Below are 24644 nucleotides of genomic sequence, written 5' to 3' on the forward strand. Positions count from 1 at the left end.
GAGACAACTAGTTGATTACTAAAAAGCAACTGTGTCTTCAAACCCCTCCGTTTTTCTGCAAACTACGTGCCATTTGGGGTAGCTTCCCCAAGGTGATATGGACCTTGTTTTGTCAAATCGTACAAGTGCTTCAATTCCTGCTGTAGAAGTCAGTGTAAAAAGTATGGCAAAATGGGTGAGTTGATGTGGCTTCAGAAGGAATAGCAGTTGACTTTGTAGAGCTTGAGGTAACTTGGGTCCTGATGCTTGGGAGGTAGGCATGGCTGTCTACAGAGCTTCTGACTTTGCTAACATGAAGGATGGCTTCACAGAGCGTGGCCCAGTTCGGGCATTTGGCCTTGGGAAACAAAATCTGGGCAAGTATATAGCATGTGAACTAAGGGCTTGATCCTTATAGTCATTCCTCATAGTGACGTTTTGCATAATCAGAAATACATTTCCCTGATGACATTTTTACGTATTGGACTGTACTGCTGAAGGGCTTTTCTGTCTCTCCTGTATTCCTCGCAAAGCCTTTCTCACACTCTGAATTGATGATCTTCCTCTCCTGGTTGGAGCTTGGTGGGGTTAGAAGAGCCAGTTGTGTATGTACGCTACATCTCAAGACAACCACTTGTGTTGAGAGTGCTGCCCGCTGCCATCGTGCCGAGCTGTGTGATGCTGGCTGGGATTACGGCTCTCCTGTGCTGTCTGCGTGCCAGGGCATTGCCATTAATTTACAGGAGCCGAGTGTTTGGGAAGAATGACCCTTTGGTGCTTCCCAGTGCCAAAATCTCTCCTTGTGACTGCCAGGACTTGTCTAAGCGGAGGCACCTGCACGCGGGCAGGGCTCACTGGGTCTGGTATTGAGGGTCGTGAGTAAATGGCTTTGTAAGCCTGCTTTGGTTCTTAAGGATGCCTGATCAGTTTAATGGGATCTCCTGTTGAGGTTGTTTTATTATGGAGCTTTAAGGCAGAGGCTCATAAAATCCTGATGTTTGGGAACGTTAGTTGCACAGGCTTTAATCTCTTAGTGGAGATAAAAAAAACCCAAAACTCTGCTAGTGCCATGGAGTTGCTTCAGCTAACTAGTGCCTGGGGATGCTCCTCTGTTACTGACCCATAACTGTGTGCTGCCGCCACTTATGCAGTGTGTTTTCCTTCTCTAGGGTTATAACATTTGCTTAACGACTGGTTATCTCCATGATTTTTGGCTGGAAGTTGTCATTAGCTGCTCAGAATTGGGGGACTAAGTGCACAATGATTATAGAGGCTCTGATCTCTCATTTCCCCTCCTGTGCGTTCACAGCAATTGTGGTTTAATTGGTGTGCCCCTCGGTTCCCCCAAGCATCTCTCCGCTGTCTCCTCATGTAACCCTTTCTGTTACATACCTTTTGTGTGGGCTGGAAGGGAGAAAAATGAGGATTCTTCAAGGAAAACGAGCAAGTTTGGTGTACAGACTGCACATAAATGCTTCTTGTGTTTGTGGACTTGCACGGCCATATTTAAGGGCAACTAACTGGTGATGTGCTAACTCAGTGGTCCCCGTAGCCAACACTGATACACACTTGCAGCCCTCAACCCTTAGCTGACTTAACCCTGGATATTGTTATTATGCTCTAAATAGTCTCTTCAAGGAAAGTGTTGGCTCTTTTGTGCCTTGGACTTGTTGAGGCGTCGTGGTGTAGGCGAGGACGTCTTTCAGCTTTAGTTCTGCGGGGTCTGGGTTAGGCGGAGCGGAGCGGTTTTAACCAGGAGCGTGCTCCTGCTGCGAGCCCCGCTGCTGCGTGCTCCACGCCGATAAGTCCTTCAAAAGAGATGCCTGTTTTGTTGCTGAAATTTGGATACATCCTGCTTTATCATCCACATACAGAAGTCCTTTTTCTGATAATGCAGCAGTTTTAAATATACTGTTTATCGAAATAAGTGAGCTTTTCCCCCCTCCCCCCCCCCATGATATTGCTGGAAAAGATGACACTCTTGCCTTGTTCTGTGTCTCAGACAGGTTTTAGCCGCTGAAGCTTTAGTACCACGGATTTTCCTGGGAGGTGGGTGAGGAGCATAACAATTTTGCACTTGAATTTGAGCCTGTCCTGGCTGCAGCTGTGGAAGTAGGGCCAGATCCCGGCACAGGAGAGCTCGGGTGCCAGCCCGTCCCTGGCCAGAGGACCACCGGGTCTGCGCAGCCCTTGCCACAGGTGCCACTATGTAAAACATTTCTCATCTCATGAGCAGCTGAAAGATCCTCTCGTTGAGTGTTTCATTGCTCTATGAAGAGCCCCATCCCTGAGTTTGCTCCTGTGTCTTCTGGCACAAATCCCAAGTAACTCATCCTCCTCAACGAGGCTTTGTGTGCCGTGGTGGGCGAGCGGCCGCGCTGGGGCCGGCGGCACCTTCGTATGGAGGAAGGGCTCTCAGCGGAGCCCTGGTGCTACTACAACCATAAAAATCTTTTTTCTGCCTGAAGCTAATGTAGAGCTGAAAATTATTTGTGAGTTTGTCTTAAATACTGGTTCTTTCCCCCCCTTTTAAACAATGCATCTTCTTTTCCTAAACTAACAGATCACCTCAATTTTTTCCTTTTATTTATGGGCTTGTTATTTAGTCTGGATGTTTTCAGTTAAAAAAAATAAAACAAATGCAGTTTGTGGAGGCAGTCTGGGGTGCGGGAAGAGGCGGCTGCCGTAGCAGGAGGGTCACAGCCGCGCCGACCGCGCGTCCCCCCCTGGATGGGGAAGAGGGCATCGGCAGGAGGTGGTCGGTGCCAGGCTGGAAGCAGCTGCCTGTAATGAGCTTTGAGGCCACCTCCAGCCAAGTGCAACGCAGCACACTGCTGTGAGCCCTGATCTGCAGCGCAGGCTATATTTGGTCTGAGATTACTCCCTGCTTGGCCTGGATTGGTCCCCGTCAGGGCTCGGCAGGGTGGATTTCTTTTCCCCTAGCTAACGTAGAAGCCCCCATACAGCGTGCCTCTCTATTTTCCTCCCTCGCTGCCCGCTCCAGCCTGCCCGAGCTGCTGTCGCTGCTCTCTGGTACCCTCCTGAAGCATCTCAGCTGGGGCTTTGTGGGGTGCCAGGTGTAGGATGTCCTCCCCAGTACCAGGGACAGCCTGTTCCCCAGCAGCCATTAAGATGCAAAGCTCATCTCCACATAAGAGCCAGTCCAGGAGTGGAAAGAGGGATTTTTTTTTTTTTTTTTTCCCCTCTGCTTGCCCCATCCTCTGCTGTGTGTTTTCTGGAAAGGCTGTTAACAACACATTACTCCTGGGCACAAAGAGTGGCTGTTGGTGAGCAGCGTTGTCCCTCCGACTGCCTGTGGCATGGGCTGAGGAGGGCAGCGTGGCTGGGAGGAGAGATCAGCTCGCTGCCGGCGCATTGCCGGCATTCCCGGCGTGTTGCCATGGCTGTGCTGCGATGGGGCGGCTTGTGCCAGCAGTCAGGGGAGAAGTGTCACTCAGCACCGCGCTGCGAGATGCCCGGTTACCTTGGCGATGCTTCTGGAAAAAACGCGGAGAGGAAACGGGATGGAGGGGGGACCTGCAGCAGAGAAACTGCTTGGCGGGTGGGAGCTGGAGCGGGAGCTGTGGATGGTGGGAGCGGTGGGGGAAAGCCCTCCTGGTGCACGAGCTGCCCCGGGCTCGCACAAAGCTGCCCCGGCCAAAGCGGGGTGGTGGCAGTGGAGGCAGGCACGGGGCTGGTGGGTCTGCAACCGAGTGATGGATGGACTCGGGTCAACCTGGTGGAGCCGCACCACGCCTGACGTTTGCACGTGCGAGAGGAGTGAGACGTGACCTGGGATGGCAGGAGGGGGTACTCTTTGGTTTGAGGATTTGTGGAAAGAGGTTGGAAAACATCTTGTGAAGAGCGGTTCTCTTTATCAGAAATGGCCAGCTGCTTCCCTGGATGTTTCTCCAGACCTCCTGATCATCTGCCCCAGGCACAGCTTTCTTCTCCCTTAATCTCCTAGTGAATATTCAAAAATAGATATACTTGTAGCACTGGAAAAGCTTCTTCCAGAGCTGTTTCAGCACTGCAGAGAATAACGCTTAGGAAAGAAACTCAAAAAATAAAGAGCAGCTGCTGCCATGTTTCCCCCCTCCTTTCTCACCCGGTTTGTGGAAACCCAGCGTACCACCGGTTCCCTTTCCCATCCGTTCGTGGCATTTCCCTACCTGGTACCAAGGCAGTAAAGCCACGGGACGTCTGCACCCGGCCGAGATGCTGGGTGCTAGAAACCTGTGGTGCCGTAGCTTCACCCGTGTTGCCCAGGTGTCCAGTTGAAGGTTTGTTGGGGTATATTTGCATCAGGGCAGACGTGTCCTCAGTGGTCTCCAAGCCGCCTTCCAGAGCAGCTTCCCTGCCCTTTGCTGCAGATGGTACCACCAAAGGCTGAGCTTGGGCTCCCAGGGCCTTCCCACACGGCAGCCCGAGGAGACAGCGCGTACGATGGAGAAACAGGCAGGAGAGGGATGTGGCATTTCTAAATGTATGGGGGGATCAGAGGGATCGCTGTGACCCTAGCACGGAGGTGTGCCGAACCCCAGCAGGTATGCGGCAGCGCACGTCCTGGGCTGGGCGGAAAGGTGCCCAAGTCACATCAAGACTTGGATTAATTGACTTGCGGTGTTATTAATGTGTTGAACCTTGCTTCTCAGCTGCTCACCAAGACCCAGCGTTTGACTTTTGGACCCAGAAATCATCTTGAACTGATGCAGGCTTTGTAATGAATGAAACCTCTATGTCCATACCACAGTGGTGGATGTCCCTCTCCCGTCTCCCAAGGAGAGCTTCTGGCTGATCCTCCTTTGCCTGTTAGAGCAGTTAATCGACCCGTCTGTATCCTCTTGGATCGCAACTGGCAGCCCTTTGCTCGCTGGGACAGCGAGTTGTTGAGTAGTTCAAGTGACTCAAAACCCAGCAGGGAGGCTGGCGGTGCGGTGGGTGCTGGGGTCACCCGTGCCGTGGGCGGGTGGGTGCTGGGAGACCCCCGTGGTGCTGGGAAGTCTCTGCATCCGCCGGCTTCCAGCGGGATCGCGCTATCTGAAATTGGAGTGATGAGTATGGGAGAAGGAGGAGGAGCGGAAAAGTATAAATAAAGCTTCTGGAAGGGGAAAACCCACCAAAAGGAGAAAATAGCAACGCTGGTTTATTCTTTCCCCACCCTCCCTCGTACCTCTTGGCTTGTATCGTCTTTTCACTGTGCCGGCGGGTGCGCTCCGGCTTCTGCACGCGTGTGCGCTTGTGTGCGACTGCCCTTCCCCCAGCTGGGCACACACCGGGCGGACGGGGGGGCTGGGGATGGGTTTTGGTGCTTCGGTGTCACCTTCCAAGTCCTTGTGTCCTCACATAGCGCTGCCCTAGATCTGCTCATCTCAGTTGACAAACCAGAACGTCCATGGCCAGGATGCACCAAACCAAAAATGACATTTAGGCCAGGTAACGCTAATGCTGCTGACCTCAGGAATAAACCCTGTTTTAAGCCCCAAAGTGACATCCCACCAGTTAGCTTGTTTTATTGCAAAGCTGATGCATAAGAAAACCTAAGTTTTAATAGCAAAAAAAATTGCTATTGCATTTAAAACATACACTGAGCGTTCACAAGTCAAGCAGATGACAGTCAGAGGGGTCAGGGCTGGCTCACAGGCACCAGCCTGGTATCTGGCAGCCCAGATGCTGGAGGTGGGCAGTGCTGGGCAGAGCTGTGCTGCCAGCGGTGCTGCGGCTGCCTGCGCCGGCAGGGCTGCCACCGGGCAGGGCTGCCACCGGGCAGTGCCATGCTTCTCGTCCTCACTGTACTGCTAATCCCTGGGCAGCCTGAAAAGCTTAAAACACTCAAAACATTTGTCAGTGAAATGCTAATCTTTGTTGAGTGTTTCTTTTTGCAGAAACCTACAAGTATTGCTTATTAAATAAGTTGTTTTTTTTTTTTTCTTTCTTCCTTTTCTCCTAGGATCCTGCAGGAATCTTTGAACTGGTGGAGCTTGTTGGCAATGGTACCTACGGGCAGGTCTATAAGGTAAGGGCTCCACCTGAAGTGATCCCGTTTGCCTTGGCCATGTGTTGAACATGGAGCATCCCAGCACATCATCTTGGCTAAGTTTGACCTGTTTCAGGCCTGACAAGAAGCCTTGCTGAACTCTGGCTTTTTGGTCTTGTGTGCAAGTACCGTGTAGCACCCAGAGCTCTTATAATAAGCAATTCATATTAGTTCTGAAACTGTCACTAAAAAATAAATCGCCTTTTTTTTTTTTCCTCTCCCCCCAGTTGCTTTTTATTGATTATATGATGAGAAGGGAGTGAAAAGTCTGCACTTTAATAGATAAATCTTGATCTCTTCTAAGAGCTGAGTTTATGGCTGCAATAGGCTGCCAAATGAGTTTGCTACAGTCTAGTGCTCTGCTCGCACGCAGGCTGTCTGCCGCCCTTTCTACCGGCAGAAGCCTGCTGCAGGAGAAAAAACACAACAGTCAATAGGCTTCCTTTAAATTTCTATAAACATCTGGAAGCAGCTCTCCAGATGAGCATAGCGAGGGGACTGTGGAGAACAGAATTTTAAACCCAGGAACTTCTTTACCAGAATGTTTAAAATGTCCACCCCCTGCTAAATTACATCACCTGTCCCAAACACCTCTTAGCTTGGGGGATTTCCCAAATTTGGCATCTTGGTGGGTTTTTCTTTGTGGCTGGTTCTTGTGTGGTTGGAGGAGGACTGAATTATTTCAAAGTCTGAATTTATCTGCACTTAGTATATTGGTGGGGAGATGTTTCTCAGCACGGTTGCGTGAGGAATTCTCCAAATATTTCGGGTATGCTGGGAGACAAAAGCTCCCCTGGGCCCCATTCTCCAGAAACTTCTGTATGCGTGGGCATAAGTTCTGTATATCTGTGCACTCGTGTGTGTGTGTGTGTGCACACAGGGATCCCGTTTACCTGTCATGCCCATATTCTCTTTTGACTATAGAAAATAATATATTTGTGTGCTCTTACTTGGTTGCTTGGAAGGCATAGCTCTTGCCTGTCATGCAGTAAAAGACAGCGATGCTGAAGAGAAGAGAAAGGTGCTTAAAGAGCTACCTGTCAGGAAATATTTGTTCTGAATTCTGGTTTCCCCATCCTCCCGCTGCTGTAGGCTAATCCCGTCAGTATGAGGATCGAGGGATTGAAGTGAACCGAAGATGAACTGGAACTTCTGGAGTTTCAGATGTGTGAATTTTTGAACTGGAATAAATTTAAAAAAAAAAAAAAAAGAAAAAAAAAACAAAACAAAACACCAAAACTGTTCTTATATTCCGGGATATATTCCAGGGAACCTTCCCCTCTGGTATTGGTTGTTTTTCCACCGTGCGCTCCCCACCATGGGAGCTCCCTTCTGAACTGTTTTTCTTCTCAGCTGCTAAAATAATGGTAGAGGGTGACCTAATTTTAACTGGTGCATATTTCTAACAATCAGTGGAAACTATGCGCCTTTAACGGCCTTTTGAAAGCGTCATGTTTTTGTGGAGAGCAGAAAAGGGAAATACGCTGGCTGGTGCTGGCGCTGCTGGTTGCACGGCGCTGCTGATCGGGTTTCCTCTTGCTGTGTTGGATTCTTTCGGTGCGTCTGTGTGTTACCTCAAAGGGGGGAAAAACCACCCAGAAACATCCACGTGTGGGCTTGCTGGGAGGTGAACATTTCTGTGTTCCCTTTTACTGCTGCTGTACAAGAAAAAACCCTCCTCTTAACTGTTTCCAACTTGCTGGAGTAATTGGATTGTCCTCGGTGTGATTCACTTAGTACCGGTGCCAGACGGGATGGTGATGGGGTGGGGAACACTGCTGTCCAAACCAAATTAGTAAGTATTGAGGTATGAGTTCAGGCTAAGACTGACTTCAGAGCTTGCTTAAACTGAAGTCTTGGAGTAGCACCCGCTGTGTAAACAAAAGGAGACTTTGATATAAAGCATACATGACTGTGTATGGTGTCCCACCCTAAAACCTAGCGGGGAAATAAGATCTCTGCGAGTCTTTTCTTCCAGATACCACTGCTGTATTTATCTCTTGCAGCAAAACAAGTGGATCAACTTTCATGACACACAGACCTTCTGGCTCCCTTCTAAAACAGCCCTTAGAAGTGGTCCATACCTAGGAGCAGTGTCCTCTGTAATGAGATGCTTGTTCCACTGCTGTTTCAAACCCTTCTTGGCTGGGGTTTTCCCACCCCTCTGTGCTGGTGCACCATCACTGTCCTCTGAGAGGCTGTGCGTGCCTCTGGTTATATTTTTAGATGTGAAAGGAGTAATTCATTGTGGTGCCCGCTCTGGTGCTGGCTTCCTAGCCTGGGCTTTGCAGGTCCAACCCCTGTGCTCTCTGCCAGGTTATCTGGTGAGCATCACCTCCCCTTCGCTGGTCCCTCTCCGAAGCAAGCAGAGCAGCTCTCCCGTTGGGAAGAGGCAGAAGTGAGATGCTTATTCCAGGCAGCGGAGAGCATCTTATGTTTGCATGCTGCAAGACTGCCGAAACAGGACTGCAGCCCTGATGTTTCCCCCAGAAAACCTGACTTAGCAGCCAGCTCTAACACAAAATGGCATGCACATATTTGTGTTGGAGATTACAGGTGTCCTGGTGGTAACCAGCTGGGCTGCCCAGGACCTGGAGGGACACATGCAAGGTGCAAACCTCCCATTGATCCCATGGGATAAAGTGCACGGTTGTGTTGTTCTGGCGACTGAATGGTATCAGAGCCTGACAGCATGGGGAGCCTGAGAAAAGTCTGGTAGTACCACAGTAACAGGAGCCATCAGAGAGCAGTGGTTCATGGAGCCAACCTCAAGATCTGGTGTGTTGGAGAAGTTGGGGAGCCCCTGCCACAGCACATGCCTTCTCCTTGCTTGTAGGAGAAAAGATCTGTTGGCCAAGTCCGGTGCATGTTAAGAGCTCCCAAAGGGGAGTGCACCCTTCTGCTGAAGCACAGGCACCGGGATGAAGCTCGCTGCACAAGTTGCTTTGATTCTGCTTTCTGGGTCATGATTTGAAGATCCCTTTCAGGTGGTACACAATGCTTCTGGAAATCAAAGCCTTGTTCTCTGAGGCTTGTGCTCAGAGGCAAGGGTAACTTGTTTGGGTTGATCTCTGTATTTTCAAGTAAAGGCCTTTTTTTGCTCAGGACCGCAGGTTAAAACATCGCTGTGGTGCTTCCCAGCTCTGGCCATACCCCAGGGACACCTGAACGCTGCAGGAGCCCTCGGCAGCGACCTGCTCTGCTTGCTCTCCTCTAACCCCAACCGCAAGCTCTTCACTTTGGATAATTGCAGAGAGGAATAACATTCCTCGTTCGCTGCTTGACAATCTCTTGTGAATAGCTTGATTTTTATTTTAGTGAGGGACCGCACTGGTGATGGTTTATCTCTCTAATTGAATCGGAAGCTTTTCTTTATTTTCTAATAATCCCGCATCTAATGTTACAGATTGTAAACTCTTTTTGATAAGACTGAGAGCTTGCTAGCTCCTGTGCCAGACCTTGTTGCAGTAGGGGGTTTTTGTGTCCTTGGATTTCTCTGTTTTGTTTTGTTTTTATTTAAGGTGTTTAAAGAAATGGCTAACAGGAATACAATGAGTTGGATTTGGGGAATTGAGCCATTGCCTCAGTGTTTTTTAGCAGGTAGCTGATGGCTGAAAGCAAAACTGTAAACATAAAAATCACTAAGACCCTTTAGAGCATTATCTAAAGTATGAGGAAACGCTGCTTTTATGTTCCAGAACGTTATTATTACTGCTTATCTCTACTTTGCATTAGAGAGCAAGCAAAAAGTCCTTAAAATACTGTGTATGCTTAGATTGCCTGGATAAATCACAGCACCAGGGCCACAACTGCTGGTGTGTCAAACACCCATAAATCCGCGGGTTGGAAGTAGAAGGACAGTAGGTTACTCAGAAATACCTTTCCAACAGATTGTTACAAAGCTGGGGGAAGACATGCAACGGGCTCCTTGTGCACTGAATATGTTAAAAACCGAAGCAATCCCCTGGTGTTTTTAGACCTGCTTAGCCATGGGCGTTCACACGCCAGCCCATACACAGGGTCACCAAATCAGGATTTTGATGCAAGCCTTTACAGTAGTGAAAAAGAAGTCAGTAAATAGGTCAGATGGTAACCTTTGCTTCTTTCATCTTGTTCAGTTTTATAACATCTAACAGGGAAATAAATGATGCTGAGATTATACTCACGTGCTTCTTCCCAACCATGCCAGGAGGACAACGGTCATTAATGCCAAGTGCTGCTTTGCTGAGTGCCCTCGGGATGCGGCTCTCCATTTACAGCTTTAGCAAGGCTTTATTTTACAGGGTACAAGATACAGTACTGTGGGCTAACTCCATAACTGCACAATAACTATTGATTGTTTAATTAGCTGGTAAATGCCATATAATCGCTAAGCCATTACGCAGCATTATTCTGTGCTCTCATTTAGAGCATGTGGGATCTGCGAGCTGCAAGTCTCAGACCTGTGGCTCCCCAGGGAGCTCCTCCATCGTCATCATCATCACAGGATGGGGCAGAGCAGGGGTCACCCCCCAGGAGCCACCTCGGGGTGCCACCAGCCGCCCCCAGGCAGGGCGCCTGGCCATGGGCTGTCCCTCTCCCCTGCCAGCACAAGTCAGGCAGCCATTTGAAGAGGACGGGGTTTTTGCAATGTTTGGGGTGCAATACATGGGGGAAAAGGATGGAGAAATGCATCCCAAGGTCTTTTGTCAGGGTTTATTTATTTATTACCCAGCTGTCACTTGCCAGAAGCCGGGACTGATCCACTTAGAGGCAGACCCCCAGGTTTGACTCAGTAGATGAAGATGTTGAGGTGTGTGGGTATGAGACAGTGAATAAAACATTTGAAATCCACGGTCTCCTGTTGCTGGAGAGCTGGGAGCAGCAGGGCTGCTGGGACACTTTGGTCCCTGAGTCAAACCCCTGAGAATGTCTCGGGCACAAGCCTGTTCTTGGTGACGTTGTCCTGGAGTTTGCAGATGCCAAAGGAGGAGGGATAACGCGTGTCCTGCCCTCCCGGGTGCTGCTCATGTGCTCCCCTGCACAGCAGCATCCTTCCTCGTGGCACCCCTGGGCATCCCACTGCTGCAGGCTGGTGGGGTAGCAGGTGAATATGCTAAAAAAAGGCTTTTAGAAGACTTTTTTCTTTCTTTCTTTTACATCTTTTTGGAGGGGAGGTATGAGAAAATAACTAATGTGCCATGTTTAGCCTGCCCAAGGTCTGGCTCAGCGCTGCTGATCAAGCGCTGGGCCATTGCATCAGCCCTGGTAAGAACAGAGGCTCTGCAGGTTCCTGGGTCATTATTAGCAGTTCAGATAATTAGCCTGAGTCAAGAATGACATTAATTGTTTTTAATAATCAGTTGTTTTATTGTCTCTCTTTCTGAAAGGCTGGTGGTCAATAGTTTGATAATTAATCACTGTTGCTTTTAGCCATGTGGAAGACGTTACCATGCTGCACACAATTAATATTTCCTGGGGATTGTTGCTGTAAAGAATTAATCTTAGTTTACATACACAGCTTTTATAGCTGAAGACTGACTGCTGTGCCTTGCTTGAGAGACGGGGCTGAATGCGTGCAAACCACATGCGCTGCCTGCAGAGCGGGTCACGCTGCTGGCCACCCCGTGTCCAAACACCCGTCCTGCGGTGGTGGCTGCTGTGTGGTGGTCCTGAGCAGAGGGCACCTGGTGCTCGCTGTCACGGGAATTCAGAGCTCCGTTGTCCTGCCATCTAAGCAAACAGCTCTAATCCTAGACAGCCAGCTATTGCTTTTGAAGGCGCATTGTAAACATTTCCCTCTTCCCACCTTCTTGTTGTTTATAAAATAAACTGTGGTGTTGTGGGGCTGGGTGTGATGAGCCAGATAGGTGGTTCTAGCGTCGTATCCTTGGCTTTGGGTCCTTCTTTTTGGTTTCAGCCTCTTCAGAGATTGCCTTTGCTGCATGTCAGGGCAGGCTGAGCGTAACCGCATGCACCTGTATGTATATAGCCATCCCTCATCACGGTCTGACGGTCACTGCGGATTGAGGCAAACACGAGGGGTTGGTACCCTCTGATTTGGGTCGCTCCTCGGCTTTCCCTGTGATTTGGTGGTGCGCTAAGAGCCTGCTCCATAGGGCTGAGACGGGGAAGCACCGTGCCTCTGCCCCACTGGGGCAGCAAAGCAGTTAACCAGCACCGAGCTGACTTGCCCCAGCCAGGCCTGCTCTTTCCACGGGGGTGGTTTTGGTGGTGGCTGGGACCGCTCACATCCACGTCCAGATACGGACGCGCGTGGGCAGGCACCGGCCGCCCGGCATCTTCAAGGTCGCATAAGGGCTGTGCGAGTGTGAATGGATTTACGAGACTTGCAAGCTGCTTCGTAATCCTTCCGTATTACAAGCACAGTATTAAATATGAAGCCATTGTTTCCGCTGGGAATGGCTCCCTGTGCCGGCAAAGAGGATGGCGGTGCTGCCCTGCGAGGATGCTCGCTGGGGCGGGGGTCTCTGCTGCTCCTGTAGGCACCGGCTCACGCTGGTGCTGGGCTTTTTATCAGCTCTTACTGGGTCGTGGGAAGGGGCTGGGCTGGCACACTGGTATGTGATAACGCGTGCTGGCTTTATCAGAAGGAAAACGGGCGACCTCAATTTATCAGCTTCCCTATGATGTTAAAATATCTCTAGAAGAGAAGGTCCTTTCCTTGCTGACTCAAATGGGGGGGTGTATTTCTGAAATGGGGACTTGTTTTTGCCATGCAGGCAAGGAAATTTTAACTGGAAAATGCTTAAAATGATGTTTCACTCTTTAAAAAAAAAAAAGGCAAAAAAGCAAAAAAAAAGGAAAAAGCTTTGTTACCAGAGCAACTGGTACATCTTGTGCTGCTTCATTTCTCTGAAACACAGAGAGAGCCCTCAGCCCTCCCTCCCTCCCCCCAAGAAACCAGCCCACACCCACCTACGCACCAATATGTCACATTAACTTCGCTGCTTTCTGAACAATAGGGAAAGGTGCTTTTTACATTTCAATCCTATAGAACACAGGTTATAAAAGGTGATTAAAAATGTTCCTGTATTGTCTCCCTTTTAATCTCTATTCCCTTCCCCCCCTCTGGAGTTTGCAATGGGAAGGGGCAAGGTGAAGGTCAGGAGCAGATTGATGCGTCTGTGAAGTGGCATTTGTCCACTCTCCCTTGTGTTGCTGGATGCTCTGCTTCTGTAAATACTGCAAAATTTGGCAGGATAAAAAAAATCTGCAATGGCATAGGGGGAAAAAAAAATCTGCCTTTGGAGATGCTAGGTCAGTGGCGTGCTGCAGAGCGTGGGGGACATGGTGGTGGGTCTTGCAGCACTGTTTGCGTGGGTACCAGGCATGGATAGGGATGGAGGGAGAGCCCTCCTCTTGAGTTGTGGGGATTAGAAGATGCTCCGTGCAAGCACCGGCTCTGCAGAGGTCATGAGCAAGCAGCATTTCCAGTGACACCTTCTCCTGTCCCATGGGAATGACTAGGCTGGGAACTCAGACCCGTCTTTTGTCCGGTCTTCTGTGAGGACACTTACAGTGGGCTAATTCACTGTTTGGCTGTACAGGCCTGGTACCCATAGGTTACACGGTTGTGGACCAGCGCTGCTGGATGTGCGGCCTGTTTTATGCAAGTGGAACCACAGCAGGGCAGTCTGGGAAGGTGAGGACGTGGACGCACGTAGCTATATCTAATACTGAGGTCTGAGAAGACTCGCTGCCTAGAGGTCTCCAAGCTGCCCGGGAGAAATTGGTCCGCGTGAGTTTTCAGGCTGCTCTGTGCTTGCGTGGCTGCTCTTGAGGTTGCTCAAAGTCCCTTGACTTTGGTCAGGCTCTTTGGGTCTGCTCATGGTGATGTACCTGGGTATCCAGCTACCATCTGCATTGCTCAAGCTGGCAGATGAGGGTGCGGGGGGAGCTGTTTAGAAAACAGCCAGCTTTTCAGAATCGGGGTTATTCCATGTGAAAGCATCACTCTCTCTTTTGGGAGGTGCAGCTTCTTGTCCTACTGACGCTTTCATTGCTCTGCACACTGTAGCATCTTACAATAGTATGTAGTATGTTACAAGGGTGTGGTCATGGCCAGTGGTAAGCTATGGATGCTGTAAGGCTCCGGGTGGATTATAAAAAGCAGGTTAGGAGCATCTTGCTCTAAGTAGAAGCTGGTACCTGCTGATTTTTGTTGTTGTTGACTTATTTATAGTATTTAAGGAGTATCGGGTTCGTCTAGTGAATTGGTGTCTGGTGCAGTGTACAGAAAGCCTTGGGCCAAGTCCTCGCTGTTACGGACTTCTCTGGTGACCTTTGCTAAATGAATCCTCTCTTCTCCTTTCCCATCCCTGTCTTCAGCTCTCTCCCCATAAAATCAGAAGCAGGGCAGCGCCGGGGTGGTCTGGGGGCAGAGCTGGGAGCTGCTTGGTGGTACCAGCATTGGAAAGCCACCTGTGAGGAGACTGTGTGCTAGCTGCCCCTGCACCAACATTTTGAAAACAAAAGGTTGGGGCTGAGGCTGGTTCCCAGAGGAGCAAAGTACAGCAGTGGTTAGCTGTTACTAGGTCAGCCGAGCCAAACACTCTAAAGAAGCTCTGGAAAGTAGGTTTCAGAGCTGGGAAGTATTCTGTTCCTCCTGGCTCTGAAGGTGCCACTCAGCTCAGAAGGTGGGAGAAGACGTTTCTTGCTTGTCATTTTTTATATATTTTCAAATTTCGATGCAGCTTGACTTGCAGCTGACTCTGAAGACTTGAAGGCAAGCGATGCCTACGGGGAGTTGGTTGGAGCTCTGCATCTTCTTCTGGTTACGTTTTGAAGGCTCGCTGCAGAGAGAAGTGTCTCTCTTGAAATCTACAGTTTATTCTTAGGTTTACCTGGGAAGCCCTTTACACTAATTACCTAAAGATGGAAAGTGCCAAGCAAACACAGCCTGCTTCCAAATGTTGTGGGTTTTTTCCTCCCCTCACATAAGAATGGCAGATTGGTGTAAATTTTTTTTTTCTTGTTTAGGTCTTTAAATTTTTTATGTGTTAAGTCTTCAAATTCTTGTGTTTGAATGTGCTCGTGGAAGCATGTGGCTAGGAGCCCAGCTCCATCCCCACGTCCCCACCATGCTACCGTTGTCCCCCAGCCCTTATCCCCCTCAGGTCCTCATGTAGGTGGCTGAGAAGGAGGTCAATTAGGGCTTCAAACCACGCTGCAGTCAGCTGGAGAGGGATGCGGGGGAACCGAGCCTTCGCTAGCACGAGCTGTGGTGATCCAGCCCAGGGAGTCCTGTGTGGTATCACGAGCATGGCGAGGTGCCACATCCATCCCTCTCCCTGTGCCCCGGTGGGGATGTGAGGCTCGGCACCTGCCTGTGGGTGCACAGCATCCCCGGCCGTGTGCTCGGTGCTGCACGTCCCAGGCAAGGGTGGCGTGCTAGGAGCTCAACGGTCCCTGCCAGCGGTCACCTACCCTGGGCTGGGTTGAGCTAGAGGCCTCTGTGTGATGTCCCAGGGGCAGGGCAGTGCTCTTAAAGAAGAAGTGTTGGTACGTGCTCTTTTTTCATGCGTCGCCTTAGTTTTCCCAGGCAGAGGGGACGTGAAGTACGGGATGCATCCAGGAGACTCAGCTGTGGTCCGCAGGTCTGCAAGAGGATGAGAAATCCCGGTGCTGGGTTGGGGCTGGTGGGCTTTCTCTTGGTGTTTCTGCTCAAGTGTGGCAGTTGGACTCAGGGGCTGTGGGAACCTTCTCGGTTGTTGGGTTACATCGGTTGCATGGTTGGGGGGTTTCACCAAGGGTCATATCAGCATCGGCAGCAGGAGCACCCCAGAGGGGGAGGGATGCTGCTCTGCCTTGGTATCTCCTGTTTTATAGGGGCGTTTGCAACCCGTGGCAGTGAGTTTCCAAAATGAGTAGCCTTCTGCAGGTCTTTTTTTTTTTTTTTTTAACCCACTGTAAAACTGAACCTGACAGCAAACGATATTGAAATGACCTGGACATGCAGGGGACAGGGAGGTAATCTGGCTCAATGTGTTTAAAAATGAGAGTTGTGGAAGGGAGGGATTGCATAAAGCACAGAGAATTGGATTTCAGATGTCCATAGTTAATTTTACAAAGCTGCCCCCAAGCCCAGTCTGGAAGCTGTGTGCTGGCTTTGTTAGCTCTCCATGGGCATTAAAGATCAAGAGGCAGAAGCACCTTATCTGGGCAAGACCCATTAGCGCGATGTGCTTCTCGCGCTGGAGGTGATGCTTCACCTCGGCCGCAGGGAATGGGCAATGCACCGCGCTCCCGTCTGATCGCATTTCAGTGGATGTTGCCTTAGCTTGATGTAATTCTTATTTTTTTTTTTTTTTTTCCCAGCTAGTGCTGGGTGGGGATATTCTTTCAGTAAGTCTAGCTATTGGGTTCCAAATAAACAAATAGTGTTAGCTCGTTACAGTTCTTCTGCTCCCTTGAGAAATAGTTATTAACAGGGTCAGTGTGAAGAAATGTATTTTATGTTTTTCTGCATGGTAGCTAGATCAAATGAGATCAGGCTTGTACAGTAAAACAGCTACATTAAAAATAGTTAACTCGTGGATGCCTCCTGATTAGTTAAAAGGCGTGCTTGGTTCCTCACAGGTTGGCATTGTGTTTTACTTGAAATAACTGTTGGTCTGTGAACTTTGGGGTGGTTCCTCCATCTGGGCAAGCAACTCTGGGGTGTCTGCAGGGATCTCTGGTGGGGACCCCAAAAGGATGGGATGGGATGGGAGCCTCTGCTGCTGAGCTCTCATCTGAGCTCCTCCTCCAGAAACACTGTTGTAATGGTAAGTGGTGGTCAGTGTGCCAGACAGAGGGTTGAAAAGGAAAGCCTGGAGCTTGTTCCAAGGCTTCTACTTCTCCCTGTCCATTTATCCTTGATCTTCCCAGTGAGGGTATAGCGCCCAGGGTGCTGGGCTGGCGGGGCTGTGTGCCTGCAGGTGGGTCAGTGTCTTGTGTGGTAGTGCTGGTTTGCATTTAAAAGAATATATATTTATAGGTGACTGTTGCTGAGGAAAGGTTGAAAGTGTTAACCTCAATGACAAGGAAAACAAATTTAAGCAGATTTTTCTTTTAAACTTTTTTCTTTTAAACTCCACATGATGGATCTGTCCTCACAGAGCCAAGACTGAGGCATGGCCACGGAGAGCAGTACTGCACTTATCTCTGCTGTGTATTAAGCTGGTTTGCTTCACGCCAAGGAGCGGAAAGAAAAGCAAGTCACTGCACTGGGACGTTCATGGTAGCAGTCCCATTTTTCATTAATTGCTCCAGTCTCTGCCCACGTTTTCCGACACCTATATATCCACGTTCAGACCTACTAGGTTTAATCCTAATATTTCACCGCTTCTGTATGACAAAGAAAAAAATCCCTATGAAGCATAGTGAGGAGTGGAACCTTCAATTTGTTGTGTGGTCTTCCACGTGCCGAGCAGCTGGTGGCACCCGTGGGAGTCAGCAGCACAGCGTGCCATCCCTGGGCTCCGGTAGCGGCATCCCTGGGCTCCGGCACACTGCTGGTGCTGGTGCTGAGGTCCAGTGAGTGGAGGGGATGTCCTGGGGGGAGACCATCATCTCTCCTGACAGGGTCTCTGGGCTCAGCCCCACGTTGGCAGCCATGAGATGCAAGACAGGGAGCCATTTAATCCTTCCAGCTTATTCTTTTTTTCCTGCTTTGCATCCCCATTTGAAAAGATGGGATGTTTCTGCTCCACCACAGCTTGCAGTTGATAAGTCTTTATGCTAATACTTTCCTTGGTGTTGCAATTTATCCCTGAGCAAAACCATTAGTTGGGAATATGATGTCTCATTAAGTGTCTAACTTGAGCATTCAGAAGCCTCCAGCTGACCTCCCCCTCCCCGCCTGGCACATAAAAACCTCTTTAGAGTTGGAAGCTCTTACGGACAACATGAAAGGCTGGAAATGCATCTTTATGTTTTATGGAAGTAGAAATTCACATGTAAGCAGTGATCAGGGCTGAGGAAAAATTGCAAATACCACTGGACTTGCCATTAGTCTCTTGTTTTGTTAGAGCAATTATGGTTATAGCCGAAGTCGGCAGTACTGCTGGTGCACCGTGGCAATGCCTTCGCGTTCTTGTGCTTCAGAGATTTTCTCTTTCACACTTTAATTCAGCAGGTCCAGGATTGAGGCCAAAGCTTTTCTTCTCTACATAACTAATAGAAAGACAGCCAATTCAGCAGAATTTCTGTAAATAGCCTGTTCCAGATGAATTGCGAATTGTGTATGTGAATGCCAATAGGGCTAACGCGAGGGGTAGTTCGCAAAAGAAAATGGAAACCTTGTGCAGGCTTCTGAAATGCAACGTAAAATTGCACTTCTGGATTTTGCAAAAATCATGTTTGCTGTAGTCATGAACCTAACCAAAATGCAGAGGACCAAAGTCTTGATCCCTGGTACTGAAGGGCAGCATCCAGTGAGTGAATCCCCCGAGTCACACAGAAAATGCTTAGGATCTGCTTAAAATCCTATAGCGTCCAAGCAGCGAGCTGGTCCCTTGAACGTCTACCAAAAGGGCTCCTCCAGTATTTTATATATTTTTTCTTTTTTTTTTTTTTTTAATTGACGAACAACAGCATCTGTTGGGATAGAAGAGCCATGGTAGTCGCAGTGTGGTTCGGGATGCTCTGCCTTTAGCATCCATGGAGTCGGGGGTTTTGGGGGGCGGTGGGTACCGCAGGGGAGCTGCTCGGCCGGGTGGTGGTCCAGGCCATGGCCCCTCGCAGCAGTGACCGCTGCCCACGGGGTTCAGCCCCCACAGGAACAGTTGGAGTCGAGGTCTGTCGCCGTCTAGCCTTTAAAAGCCGGCATTGATGGGGCGGGTGGTTCCTTCACACTGGCTGCCATGTAACTCCTCGGACTGTAAATGGATTTGCACGCACGCCGCTGTGCTGGCATGCTGGGTTGTGCAGGGCACGGCAGATTCAGGTTACAGCTTTCTGCTTGGGGAAGGGCACCGGGGACAGGGAGAGGCTTGCTCTTGAGCTCTGTGTGTGTCTTTGGCTGGGTTGACTTGGCCTCTCTGAATCGTTTGCATTTAGCTTTGCTGCAGCGTATGTACAGCGTATTTGTTCGCCCTGGTTAAGCGCTACAACACTGCGCCAGGGCTGCACCTCCATCTTGCAGCCTTTTTCTCCCTTATGGCTAACTTGGGGGGTTTGGGGTTTTTTTTGTTGTTTTTGCATCTGCCTGTATTAGCTGGAACTTGGCACAGGCAAGGAAAATTAGTGCCTTTCCCATGCTGTTCTGCAGCAGATACAGGTTTGCATGCAGAGCGGTGCCAGCAGCCAGCAAGGTCATGTAGCGAGGGACGTGGATTAGCCAAAGGGCTGATGGTAAGAGCACAGTTTCGGGCTAGCCCATGTGGCAAAGACGAGCCTTCTTCCTCCAAATCTGCCGCCTTTCTTCTAGAAAAAGCCCTAAACCTGTGATACGGTGCCTGGAGTTGTGTTTAGCAAGGACTCAGCGTATCACCGGTTGGATTTAAATACAGCGGGGGAAGAGGCTGGCGTGGGGGCAGCGTGTGAGCCCGTCCCTCGCGCTGGCTGAGCCCCCGGCAGCGGGATGTGCCCGCTGGTGAGGGTCCGAGAAGCCCCAGCCGGGCTGCGAGGGCAGCCTGCATCCCTGGGGAGGGGATGGGGCTCCCGGCATACCTACAGCAGCGTGCGCCTTAACCTCTGCGAATTACTGCCTTCGGCCCTATTCCGATACTAGGGAATATTGCTTGGGTTGCTGAGCCCGCGGATGAGTTGGCATGGGGAGAAATCCAATGGAGGGGAAGAGCAAATGCTCTTGAAAGCTCCAGCATACACTCCGAGTGTTGTTTTTTTTTCTTTTTGTTCCCTTATTGGTGACTGTTCACAACCTATTTGGGAAGGCACTTGAGAAGAAATAAGCTAATTACATAATTTAATAAAATATGTGAGAGTACCGATCTCAGCGTGCCGGCAGTGTTGGAGGAGCTGGGGCTGCAGAATGTGACTTGCATTGCACGGGAGAGATTAATCATGTCGACTCCCGGGAGACAGGTCTGCTAGAAAGGTGGTTGTGTTGGATGCACTGTTCGTATCGTTAAAATTAGGCTGTGTATGAGAACTAATAAAAGCAGAAGAAAAGATTTCTAGCAGACGGGATCAATAACTTGAAAGCATTCTAATTCAAAATTAGAAAAATGAGAACAGTTATGGGCAAGGAGAGTGTATTAATAAAGGAAAATGAGTATTTGTTATTCCTGGTGTGAAATGAGATAATTTAAGAGAAATGCTCTAAGTGCCTTTTGTCACAGTTAATGCCTTTTGTTAGATTTCCAAGCAAAATGGAGCCTGCGACTTTCAATTTCAGGGTTCTCAGATGATCAAAATACCGTGGGGCAGTCTGATCATCTCATACTTTACTGGAATGAGGTCATCAATAACTTTTGCCTGGGTGTGATTTACACAGTTGTCAGTGTCTGAATTGCCATAATATGTCTCTGCCTGGGGAAAATGCTGCATTCGGAGGAAGAAAAAAAAAAACAAAAACCAAAAAGCACAAAAAACCAAAGCAGGAGGTCTCTGGGTAGCTGGCTCACTGCTAATAATGGATACAGAAAAGTGATTACTTGTGATCCATTCAAATAGAAAGGCTCAGCCTCTAAAGCTGGAGGCATGGAAGCTGTTACAAGGTCAAGCAGTGTCCTTTAAGGAGAAATAGGTGGCGAATACTGTCAGCTGCAGATAACACATCTGCAACATCATGAAAAGTACATCTGAAATTAAGATTAAAGGTGCTTTGCACTCATACGGAGTGGGGGGGGGAAGAGAAGATAGAGGCGAAATCAGAAAAAAAGAGGATTAGCTTTTGGGGGGTGACAAGCGATAGCTCTGGCCTGGGAGAGATTTAAGCAGCAAAGTGCTCAGTAACCTGGGGAATTATCAGAGGTTTCTGCAGCTGCTTCCAGCCGATGGTCTTCAACAGCCCGAAATTCTTTGTGTCTGAACCTGTCTCTCACCCCATGCCTATGGATGTACATGCACATGCAAAATCTCGTCTGCAGCCCCATATGTCAGGCTGGGGATCCGAAAACCAGAGGCCCTGGTCATCCACGCTTGCGGAAGTCTGCTTTCATTTTGGATGCCTTGGTTTACGTTGAGGCAGAAAGGGATCTGACCATCAGCTATGCTGGTAGACCTCTTTCTTTCGTTGACATGCACTGCGGGTCAGGGCACCGAGAGCTGCTGAAAATGAAGTCCTCGTATCTTGGCAGATGTTTTCAAAGTTTCTGCTTTGGTTAATGGGGCTAGGAAGCTTTGCTGGAGGTGCTGCAAGAGAAACTGGATCTCTTGACTGATGGGTATGAGCCAAAATTAGCACTTCTTAATATTTTGAAGAGGGCGATACTGTAAGTTTTGTCAGTCCCACCACGCTGAGAAACCCCAGTTTGTGAAAATAGGTTTTGGCTACAACCTCTCTGAGGAGTAGAAAGGACTCGACCCTTTATAACTTCATAGGTGGGAAACTGGGATTCGTGTTCCCAACTTAGAGTGATCCCAAAGGAAAATACCTCCCCTGAAGCAGAACAAGCAAGGTCCAAAGGGTCTAATGTGCTTTTCCTCCACCTTGGGAAAATGCCACAGCCACTATGGGTTTTTCATTCAAATCGGACCCTTTAATGCAAATCTCATTCTTGCAAAAACTTCCAAAAGGTTTGCAAATCTCAAGCATTTTGGGGAACTGATGGTGGTGTCCTGGGATCAGCGGTACCCAGGACTGCACATCTGCTTGCTTCCTCTGTGGCGAGATGCTTGCTGACACCCGATTCATCAGGTCCATAAATACCCGGGCGTCTGGGAGACCTTGCTGGTGTCTGTTCCATACCTGACCTTCCATTTTGCTGGCAGAAAATGAAGATTAACCTTGAGATCAGCAGACGATAGTGAAGATTCCACACCCATGCTATAGGGTAAAAATAGACACAGACACTGGAAAGGGGGAATGTGGTATCTGTTAAAGATCACCTATGTGCTATTAACACACCAGTGACCAGGCCTCATCCTGAGCATATGGAAGCTTTACCTGCATAAGAAAATTGTGTATGCGCTATAACGACCTGCCAGGTATCTGTCCTTCTTGTACATACATGGACCTTGCCTTCTCCATTTTCTTATCTGCCCAAACTAGTCTTATCAAAGGAGCATAGTGTTTAATTTGAGGCAAGTGTCAGAAGAACAAGCTACTATGGTTTTCGGTAGTCTGGTACAAAATTCTTTCTGCATTCCTTGGCGCTTAGTTATTAATGAGGCATTTGTTCTGTTTGCTTAAAAACCTCCCAGCGGCTAGCACATGTGCGCTATGCAAATTATTTGTGGTCTGGTTAAATACTGTTTTTCTAGGAAGGGGAATAACTGAAATTAGTGGAGGAAAAATAAGTAACATTAACCCTCTGTAGGTTGTTCCCTCGCTAATTATTTTGGTTATTTGGCTCTTGCGGTTGAACTGAGCGTGCCACTGTTGATAACAGCAATTCAAGACCACGGCTTGAATAGTCACATACCCCTGTGTGCTTACTTTGGGTGGCAGTGGTCCAGAAAACTGCCAGCATCCTAATTAACACACTTTTTCAATGGACAATATTAATATTCATACTATTATACTGTAAAATGAGTAATTTGAATAGACAGAATGTCTTGCACTCTCTTGATCTCTTGTGGATTAACCTACAAAAGGCCATTGGCACTCATTCTTTCAGGCCTTAATGGGTACAAAGGCTTCTAATAAAATGGTGTGGAGCAGAGGTACCTAAAAATGTGTAGCAAATATAATGTATCTGCTAGGGATGTTAATATTTTGTTAGAGCAGCGAAGGAAAATATGAAGGGAAATGTTTGTAATAGATGAGCACCTCCGAATGATGGAGGAGTAGGGCAGCTCTCGGGGGTGACGGGTCCCACAACATCCATCTAAATGATCGCAGCCCAGCAGCGGTGATGCAGAAGTCCCACAGCTGAGCAGGCACTTAGAGGCAAATAGTACTGAAAGGGAGAAGGCAAATATATGTTTGACTGGAAAACAAAAGACTTGGAAGGCTGGGCATGTTTTATTGATGCCCACCATTAGAGGCTACTACAAGATATACTACCAATTTTAGCAAAAGGAATGGAAGTGTGGAAGATACTGTGAAAGAAAAGAGATTTCACCTGGAGGAAAAAGCAGAGGTGCAACTGAAGCAGAAAACGCTGTATTTAGCAAATAGGTTAAGAGGCATGAGGGTTGCAGGATATGTTCGGGTAAGCACCAACTCGTGTACTAAAGTATGCAGTTCACCTGAGGTATGTAGCCCGTATGTGCACAGCCATCCTATAGCAGATACCCTCGGCCTCTCCCAAGGTCCGACTGACCTTGAGTCCTCAAGGAAGGAGAAACTGGCTTTGGGGTCAGTACTGAGGGGAAACCGCTGCTGAAAAAAAGACGAGTTTCAGCACATCTTCAGTTCAACATTTGGTACAGAACAGGCTGTTAGCTGGCGGGAATGAGCTTTCTAGTCACTGCATCCTCTAAAGAGCCTTTGCTGGTGCGAATCGTGCAAAGGAAGCTGCAGATTTGGCTGTGGTCCCTGCAGGTCTCGAGATCCTACAGAGACGTTGGTCTGTCTTCAGCAGCGGAGGAGAAAGCCTACTTGAGTGCAGAATTGATGCTAACAAATTGTATTTTGACTAGCTCGGCGCGGGAACGAGATCACGTTTAACAGAATTGGGGGATGTTTTGAAGAATTGATAAAAGGGAGCTGAGTGAGAGGGCAGCTGTGAACACAGATTACCTGGGCCCAGCATGGTTTCTGGTGGCACCGCACACAATCTGTGCATTCGCAGGGCCTGGCAGCGGCTGTGGTCTCTTACGGAGGATGCAAACATGTCTTAGATCTCAACAAGCAGAAGGCATCTGTGAAGAGCAGCATTTTTCTAGAGAGGAAGGTGACTGCGCAGTGCTACAGGGTTCGCTGTTTAAAACTGTTTTAGTTCACTTTGTATGCAGGTAGCTTTGACTTCTGGATGAAAGCTTAACCATGGAAACCGTAGCTGCCAGTCGGAGCAGCAAACCTCTTTCTGCAGAGGCTGGCCTGACTCTGCTCTGCTGGTGGCATCTTTGTCTCTCTGGCCTGTATAGGCTGTTGGAATGGACAAACCTCTTTTTCTGAAGGTAACTCATCAACCCCTCTGCCAGCAGCCGAGATGGGGAGACAGGACTGAATTACCCAGTTGACTTTAAATGCTGGTGGTAAGACCTAGAGCATTTGTGTGTGTCTGCGTAGGCTGTGTCTGTCAGATATTCAAAGATTGGTGTCATCTGCTCTTTTCAAATAGCTTCAAATACCTCTTTTTATGGTGTGTTCACAATGAACGCTTACCTTTGGTACCACCCATGAGCTCTTACCATAAGCTGGGACATGGTGGGTCCTATGCAAACACTGAGCATGGATGATGTACATGCCTTTGCCCTTTCAAACCCCGGCACGTTTGTGCATCCAACCGCAACACCAATGGGCATGTTAGCTGTCGCTTGGTCCATCGTGTCCCAGCTGGAGTGTGTCCCCAGCCTGCATCTTCATCAAATGTCATCCTGAGAAACGGTCTCATAGCACAAAGAGTTG

The 24644-nt window shown here is 49.0% G+C and overlaps 1 protein-coding gene across 5 annotated transcripts in view; it reads left to right on the top strand.

The window, feature by feature from the left end:
* Positions 1 to 24644, top strand: part of TNIK (TRAF2 and NCK interacting kinase) — a 164991-nt gene that overhangs the window by 22478 nt on the left and 117869 nt on the right. For all 5 annotated transcript variants that reach the window (XM_087738403.1, XM_087738406.1, XM_087738407.1 and 2 more), the window contains exon 2: positions 5930 to 5995. In XM_087738403.1, the coding sequence (XP_087594529.1) occupies positions 5930 to 5995 (66 nt within the window). The remainder of the gene's footprint in view (positions 1 to 5929; positions 5996 to 24644) is intronic.

The sequence above is a fragment of the Nipponia nippon genome, unplaced genomic scaffold, assembly GCF_047370975.1.
Source record: "Nipponia nippon isolate SJK-2023a ecotype South Korea unplaced genomic scaffold, ASM4737097v1 scaffold_7, whole genome shotgun sequence".
Classification (NCBI taxonomy): Eukaryota; Metazoa; Chordata; class Aves; order Pelecaniformes; family Threskiornithidae; genus Nipponia; species Nipponia nippon.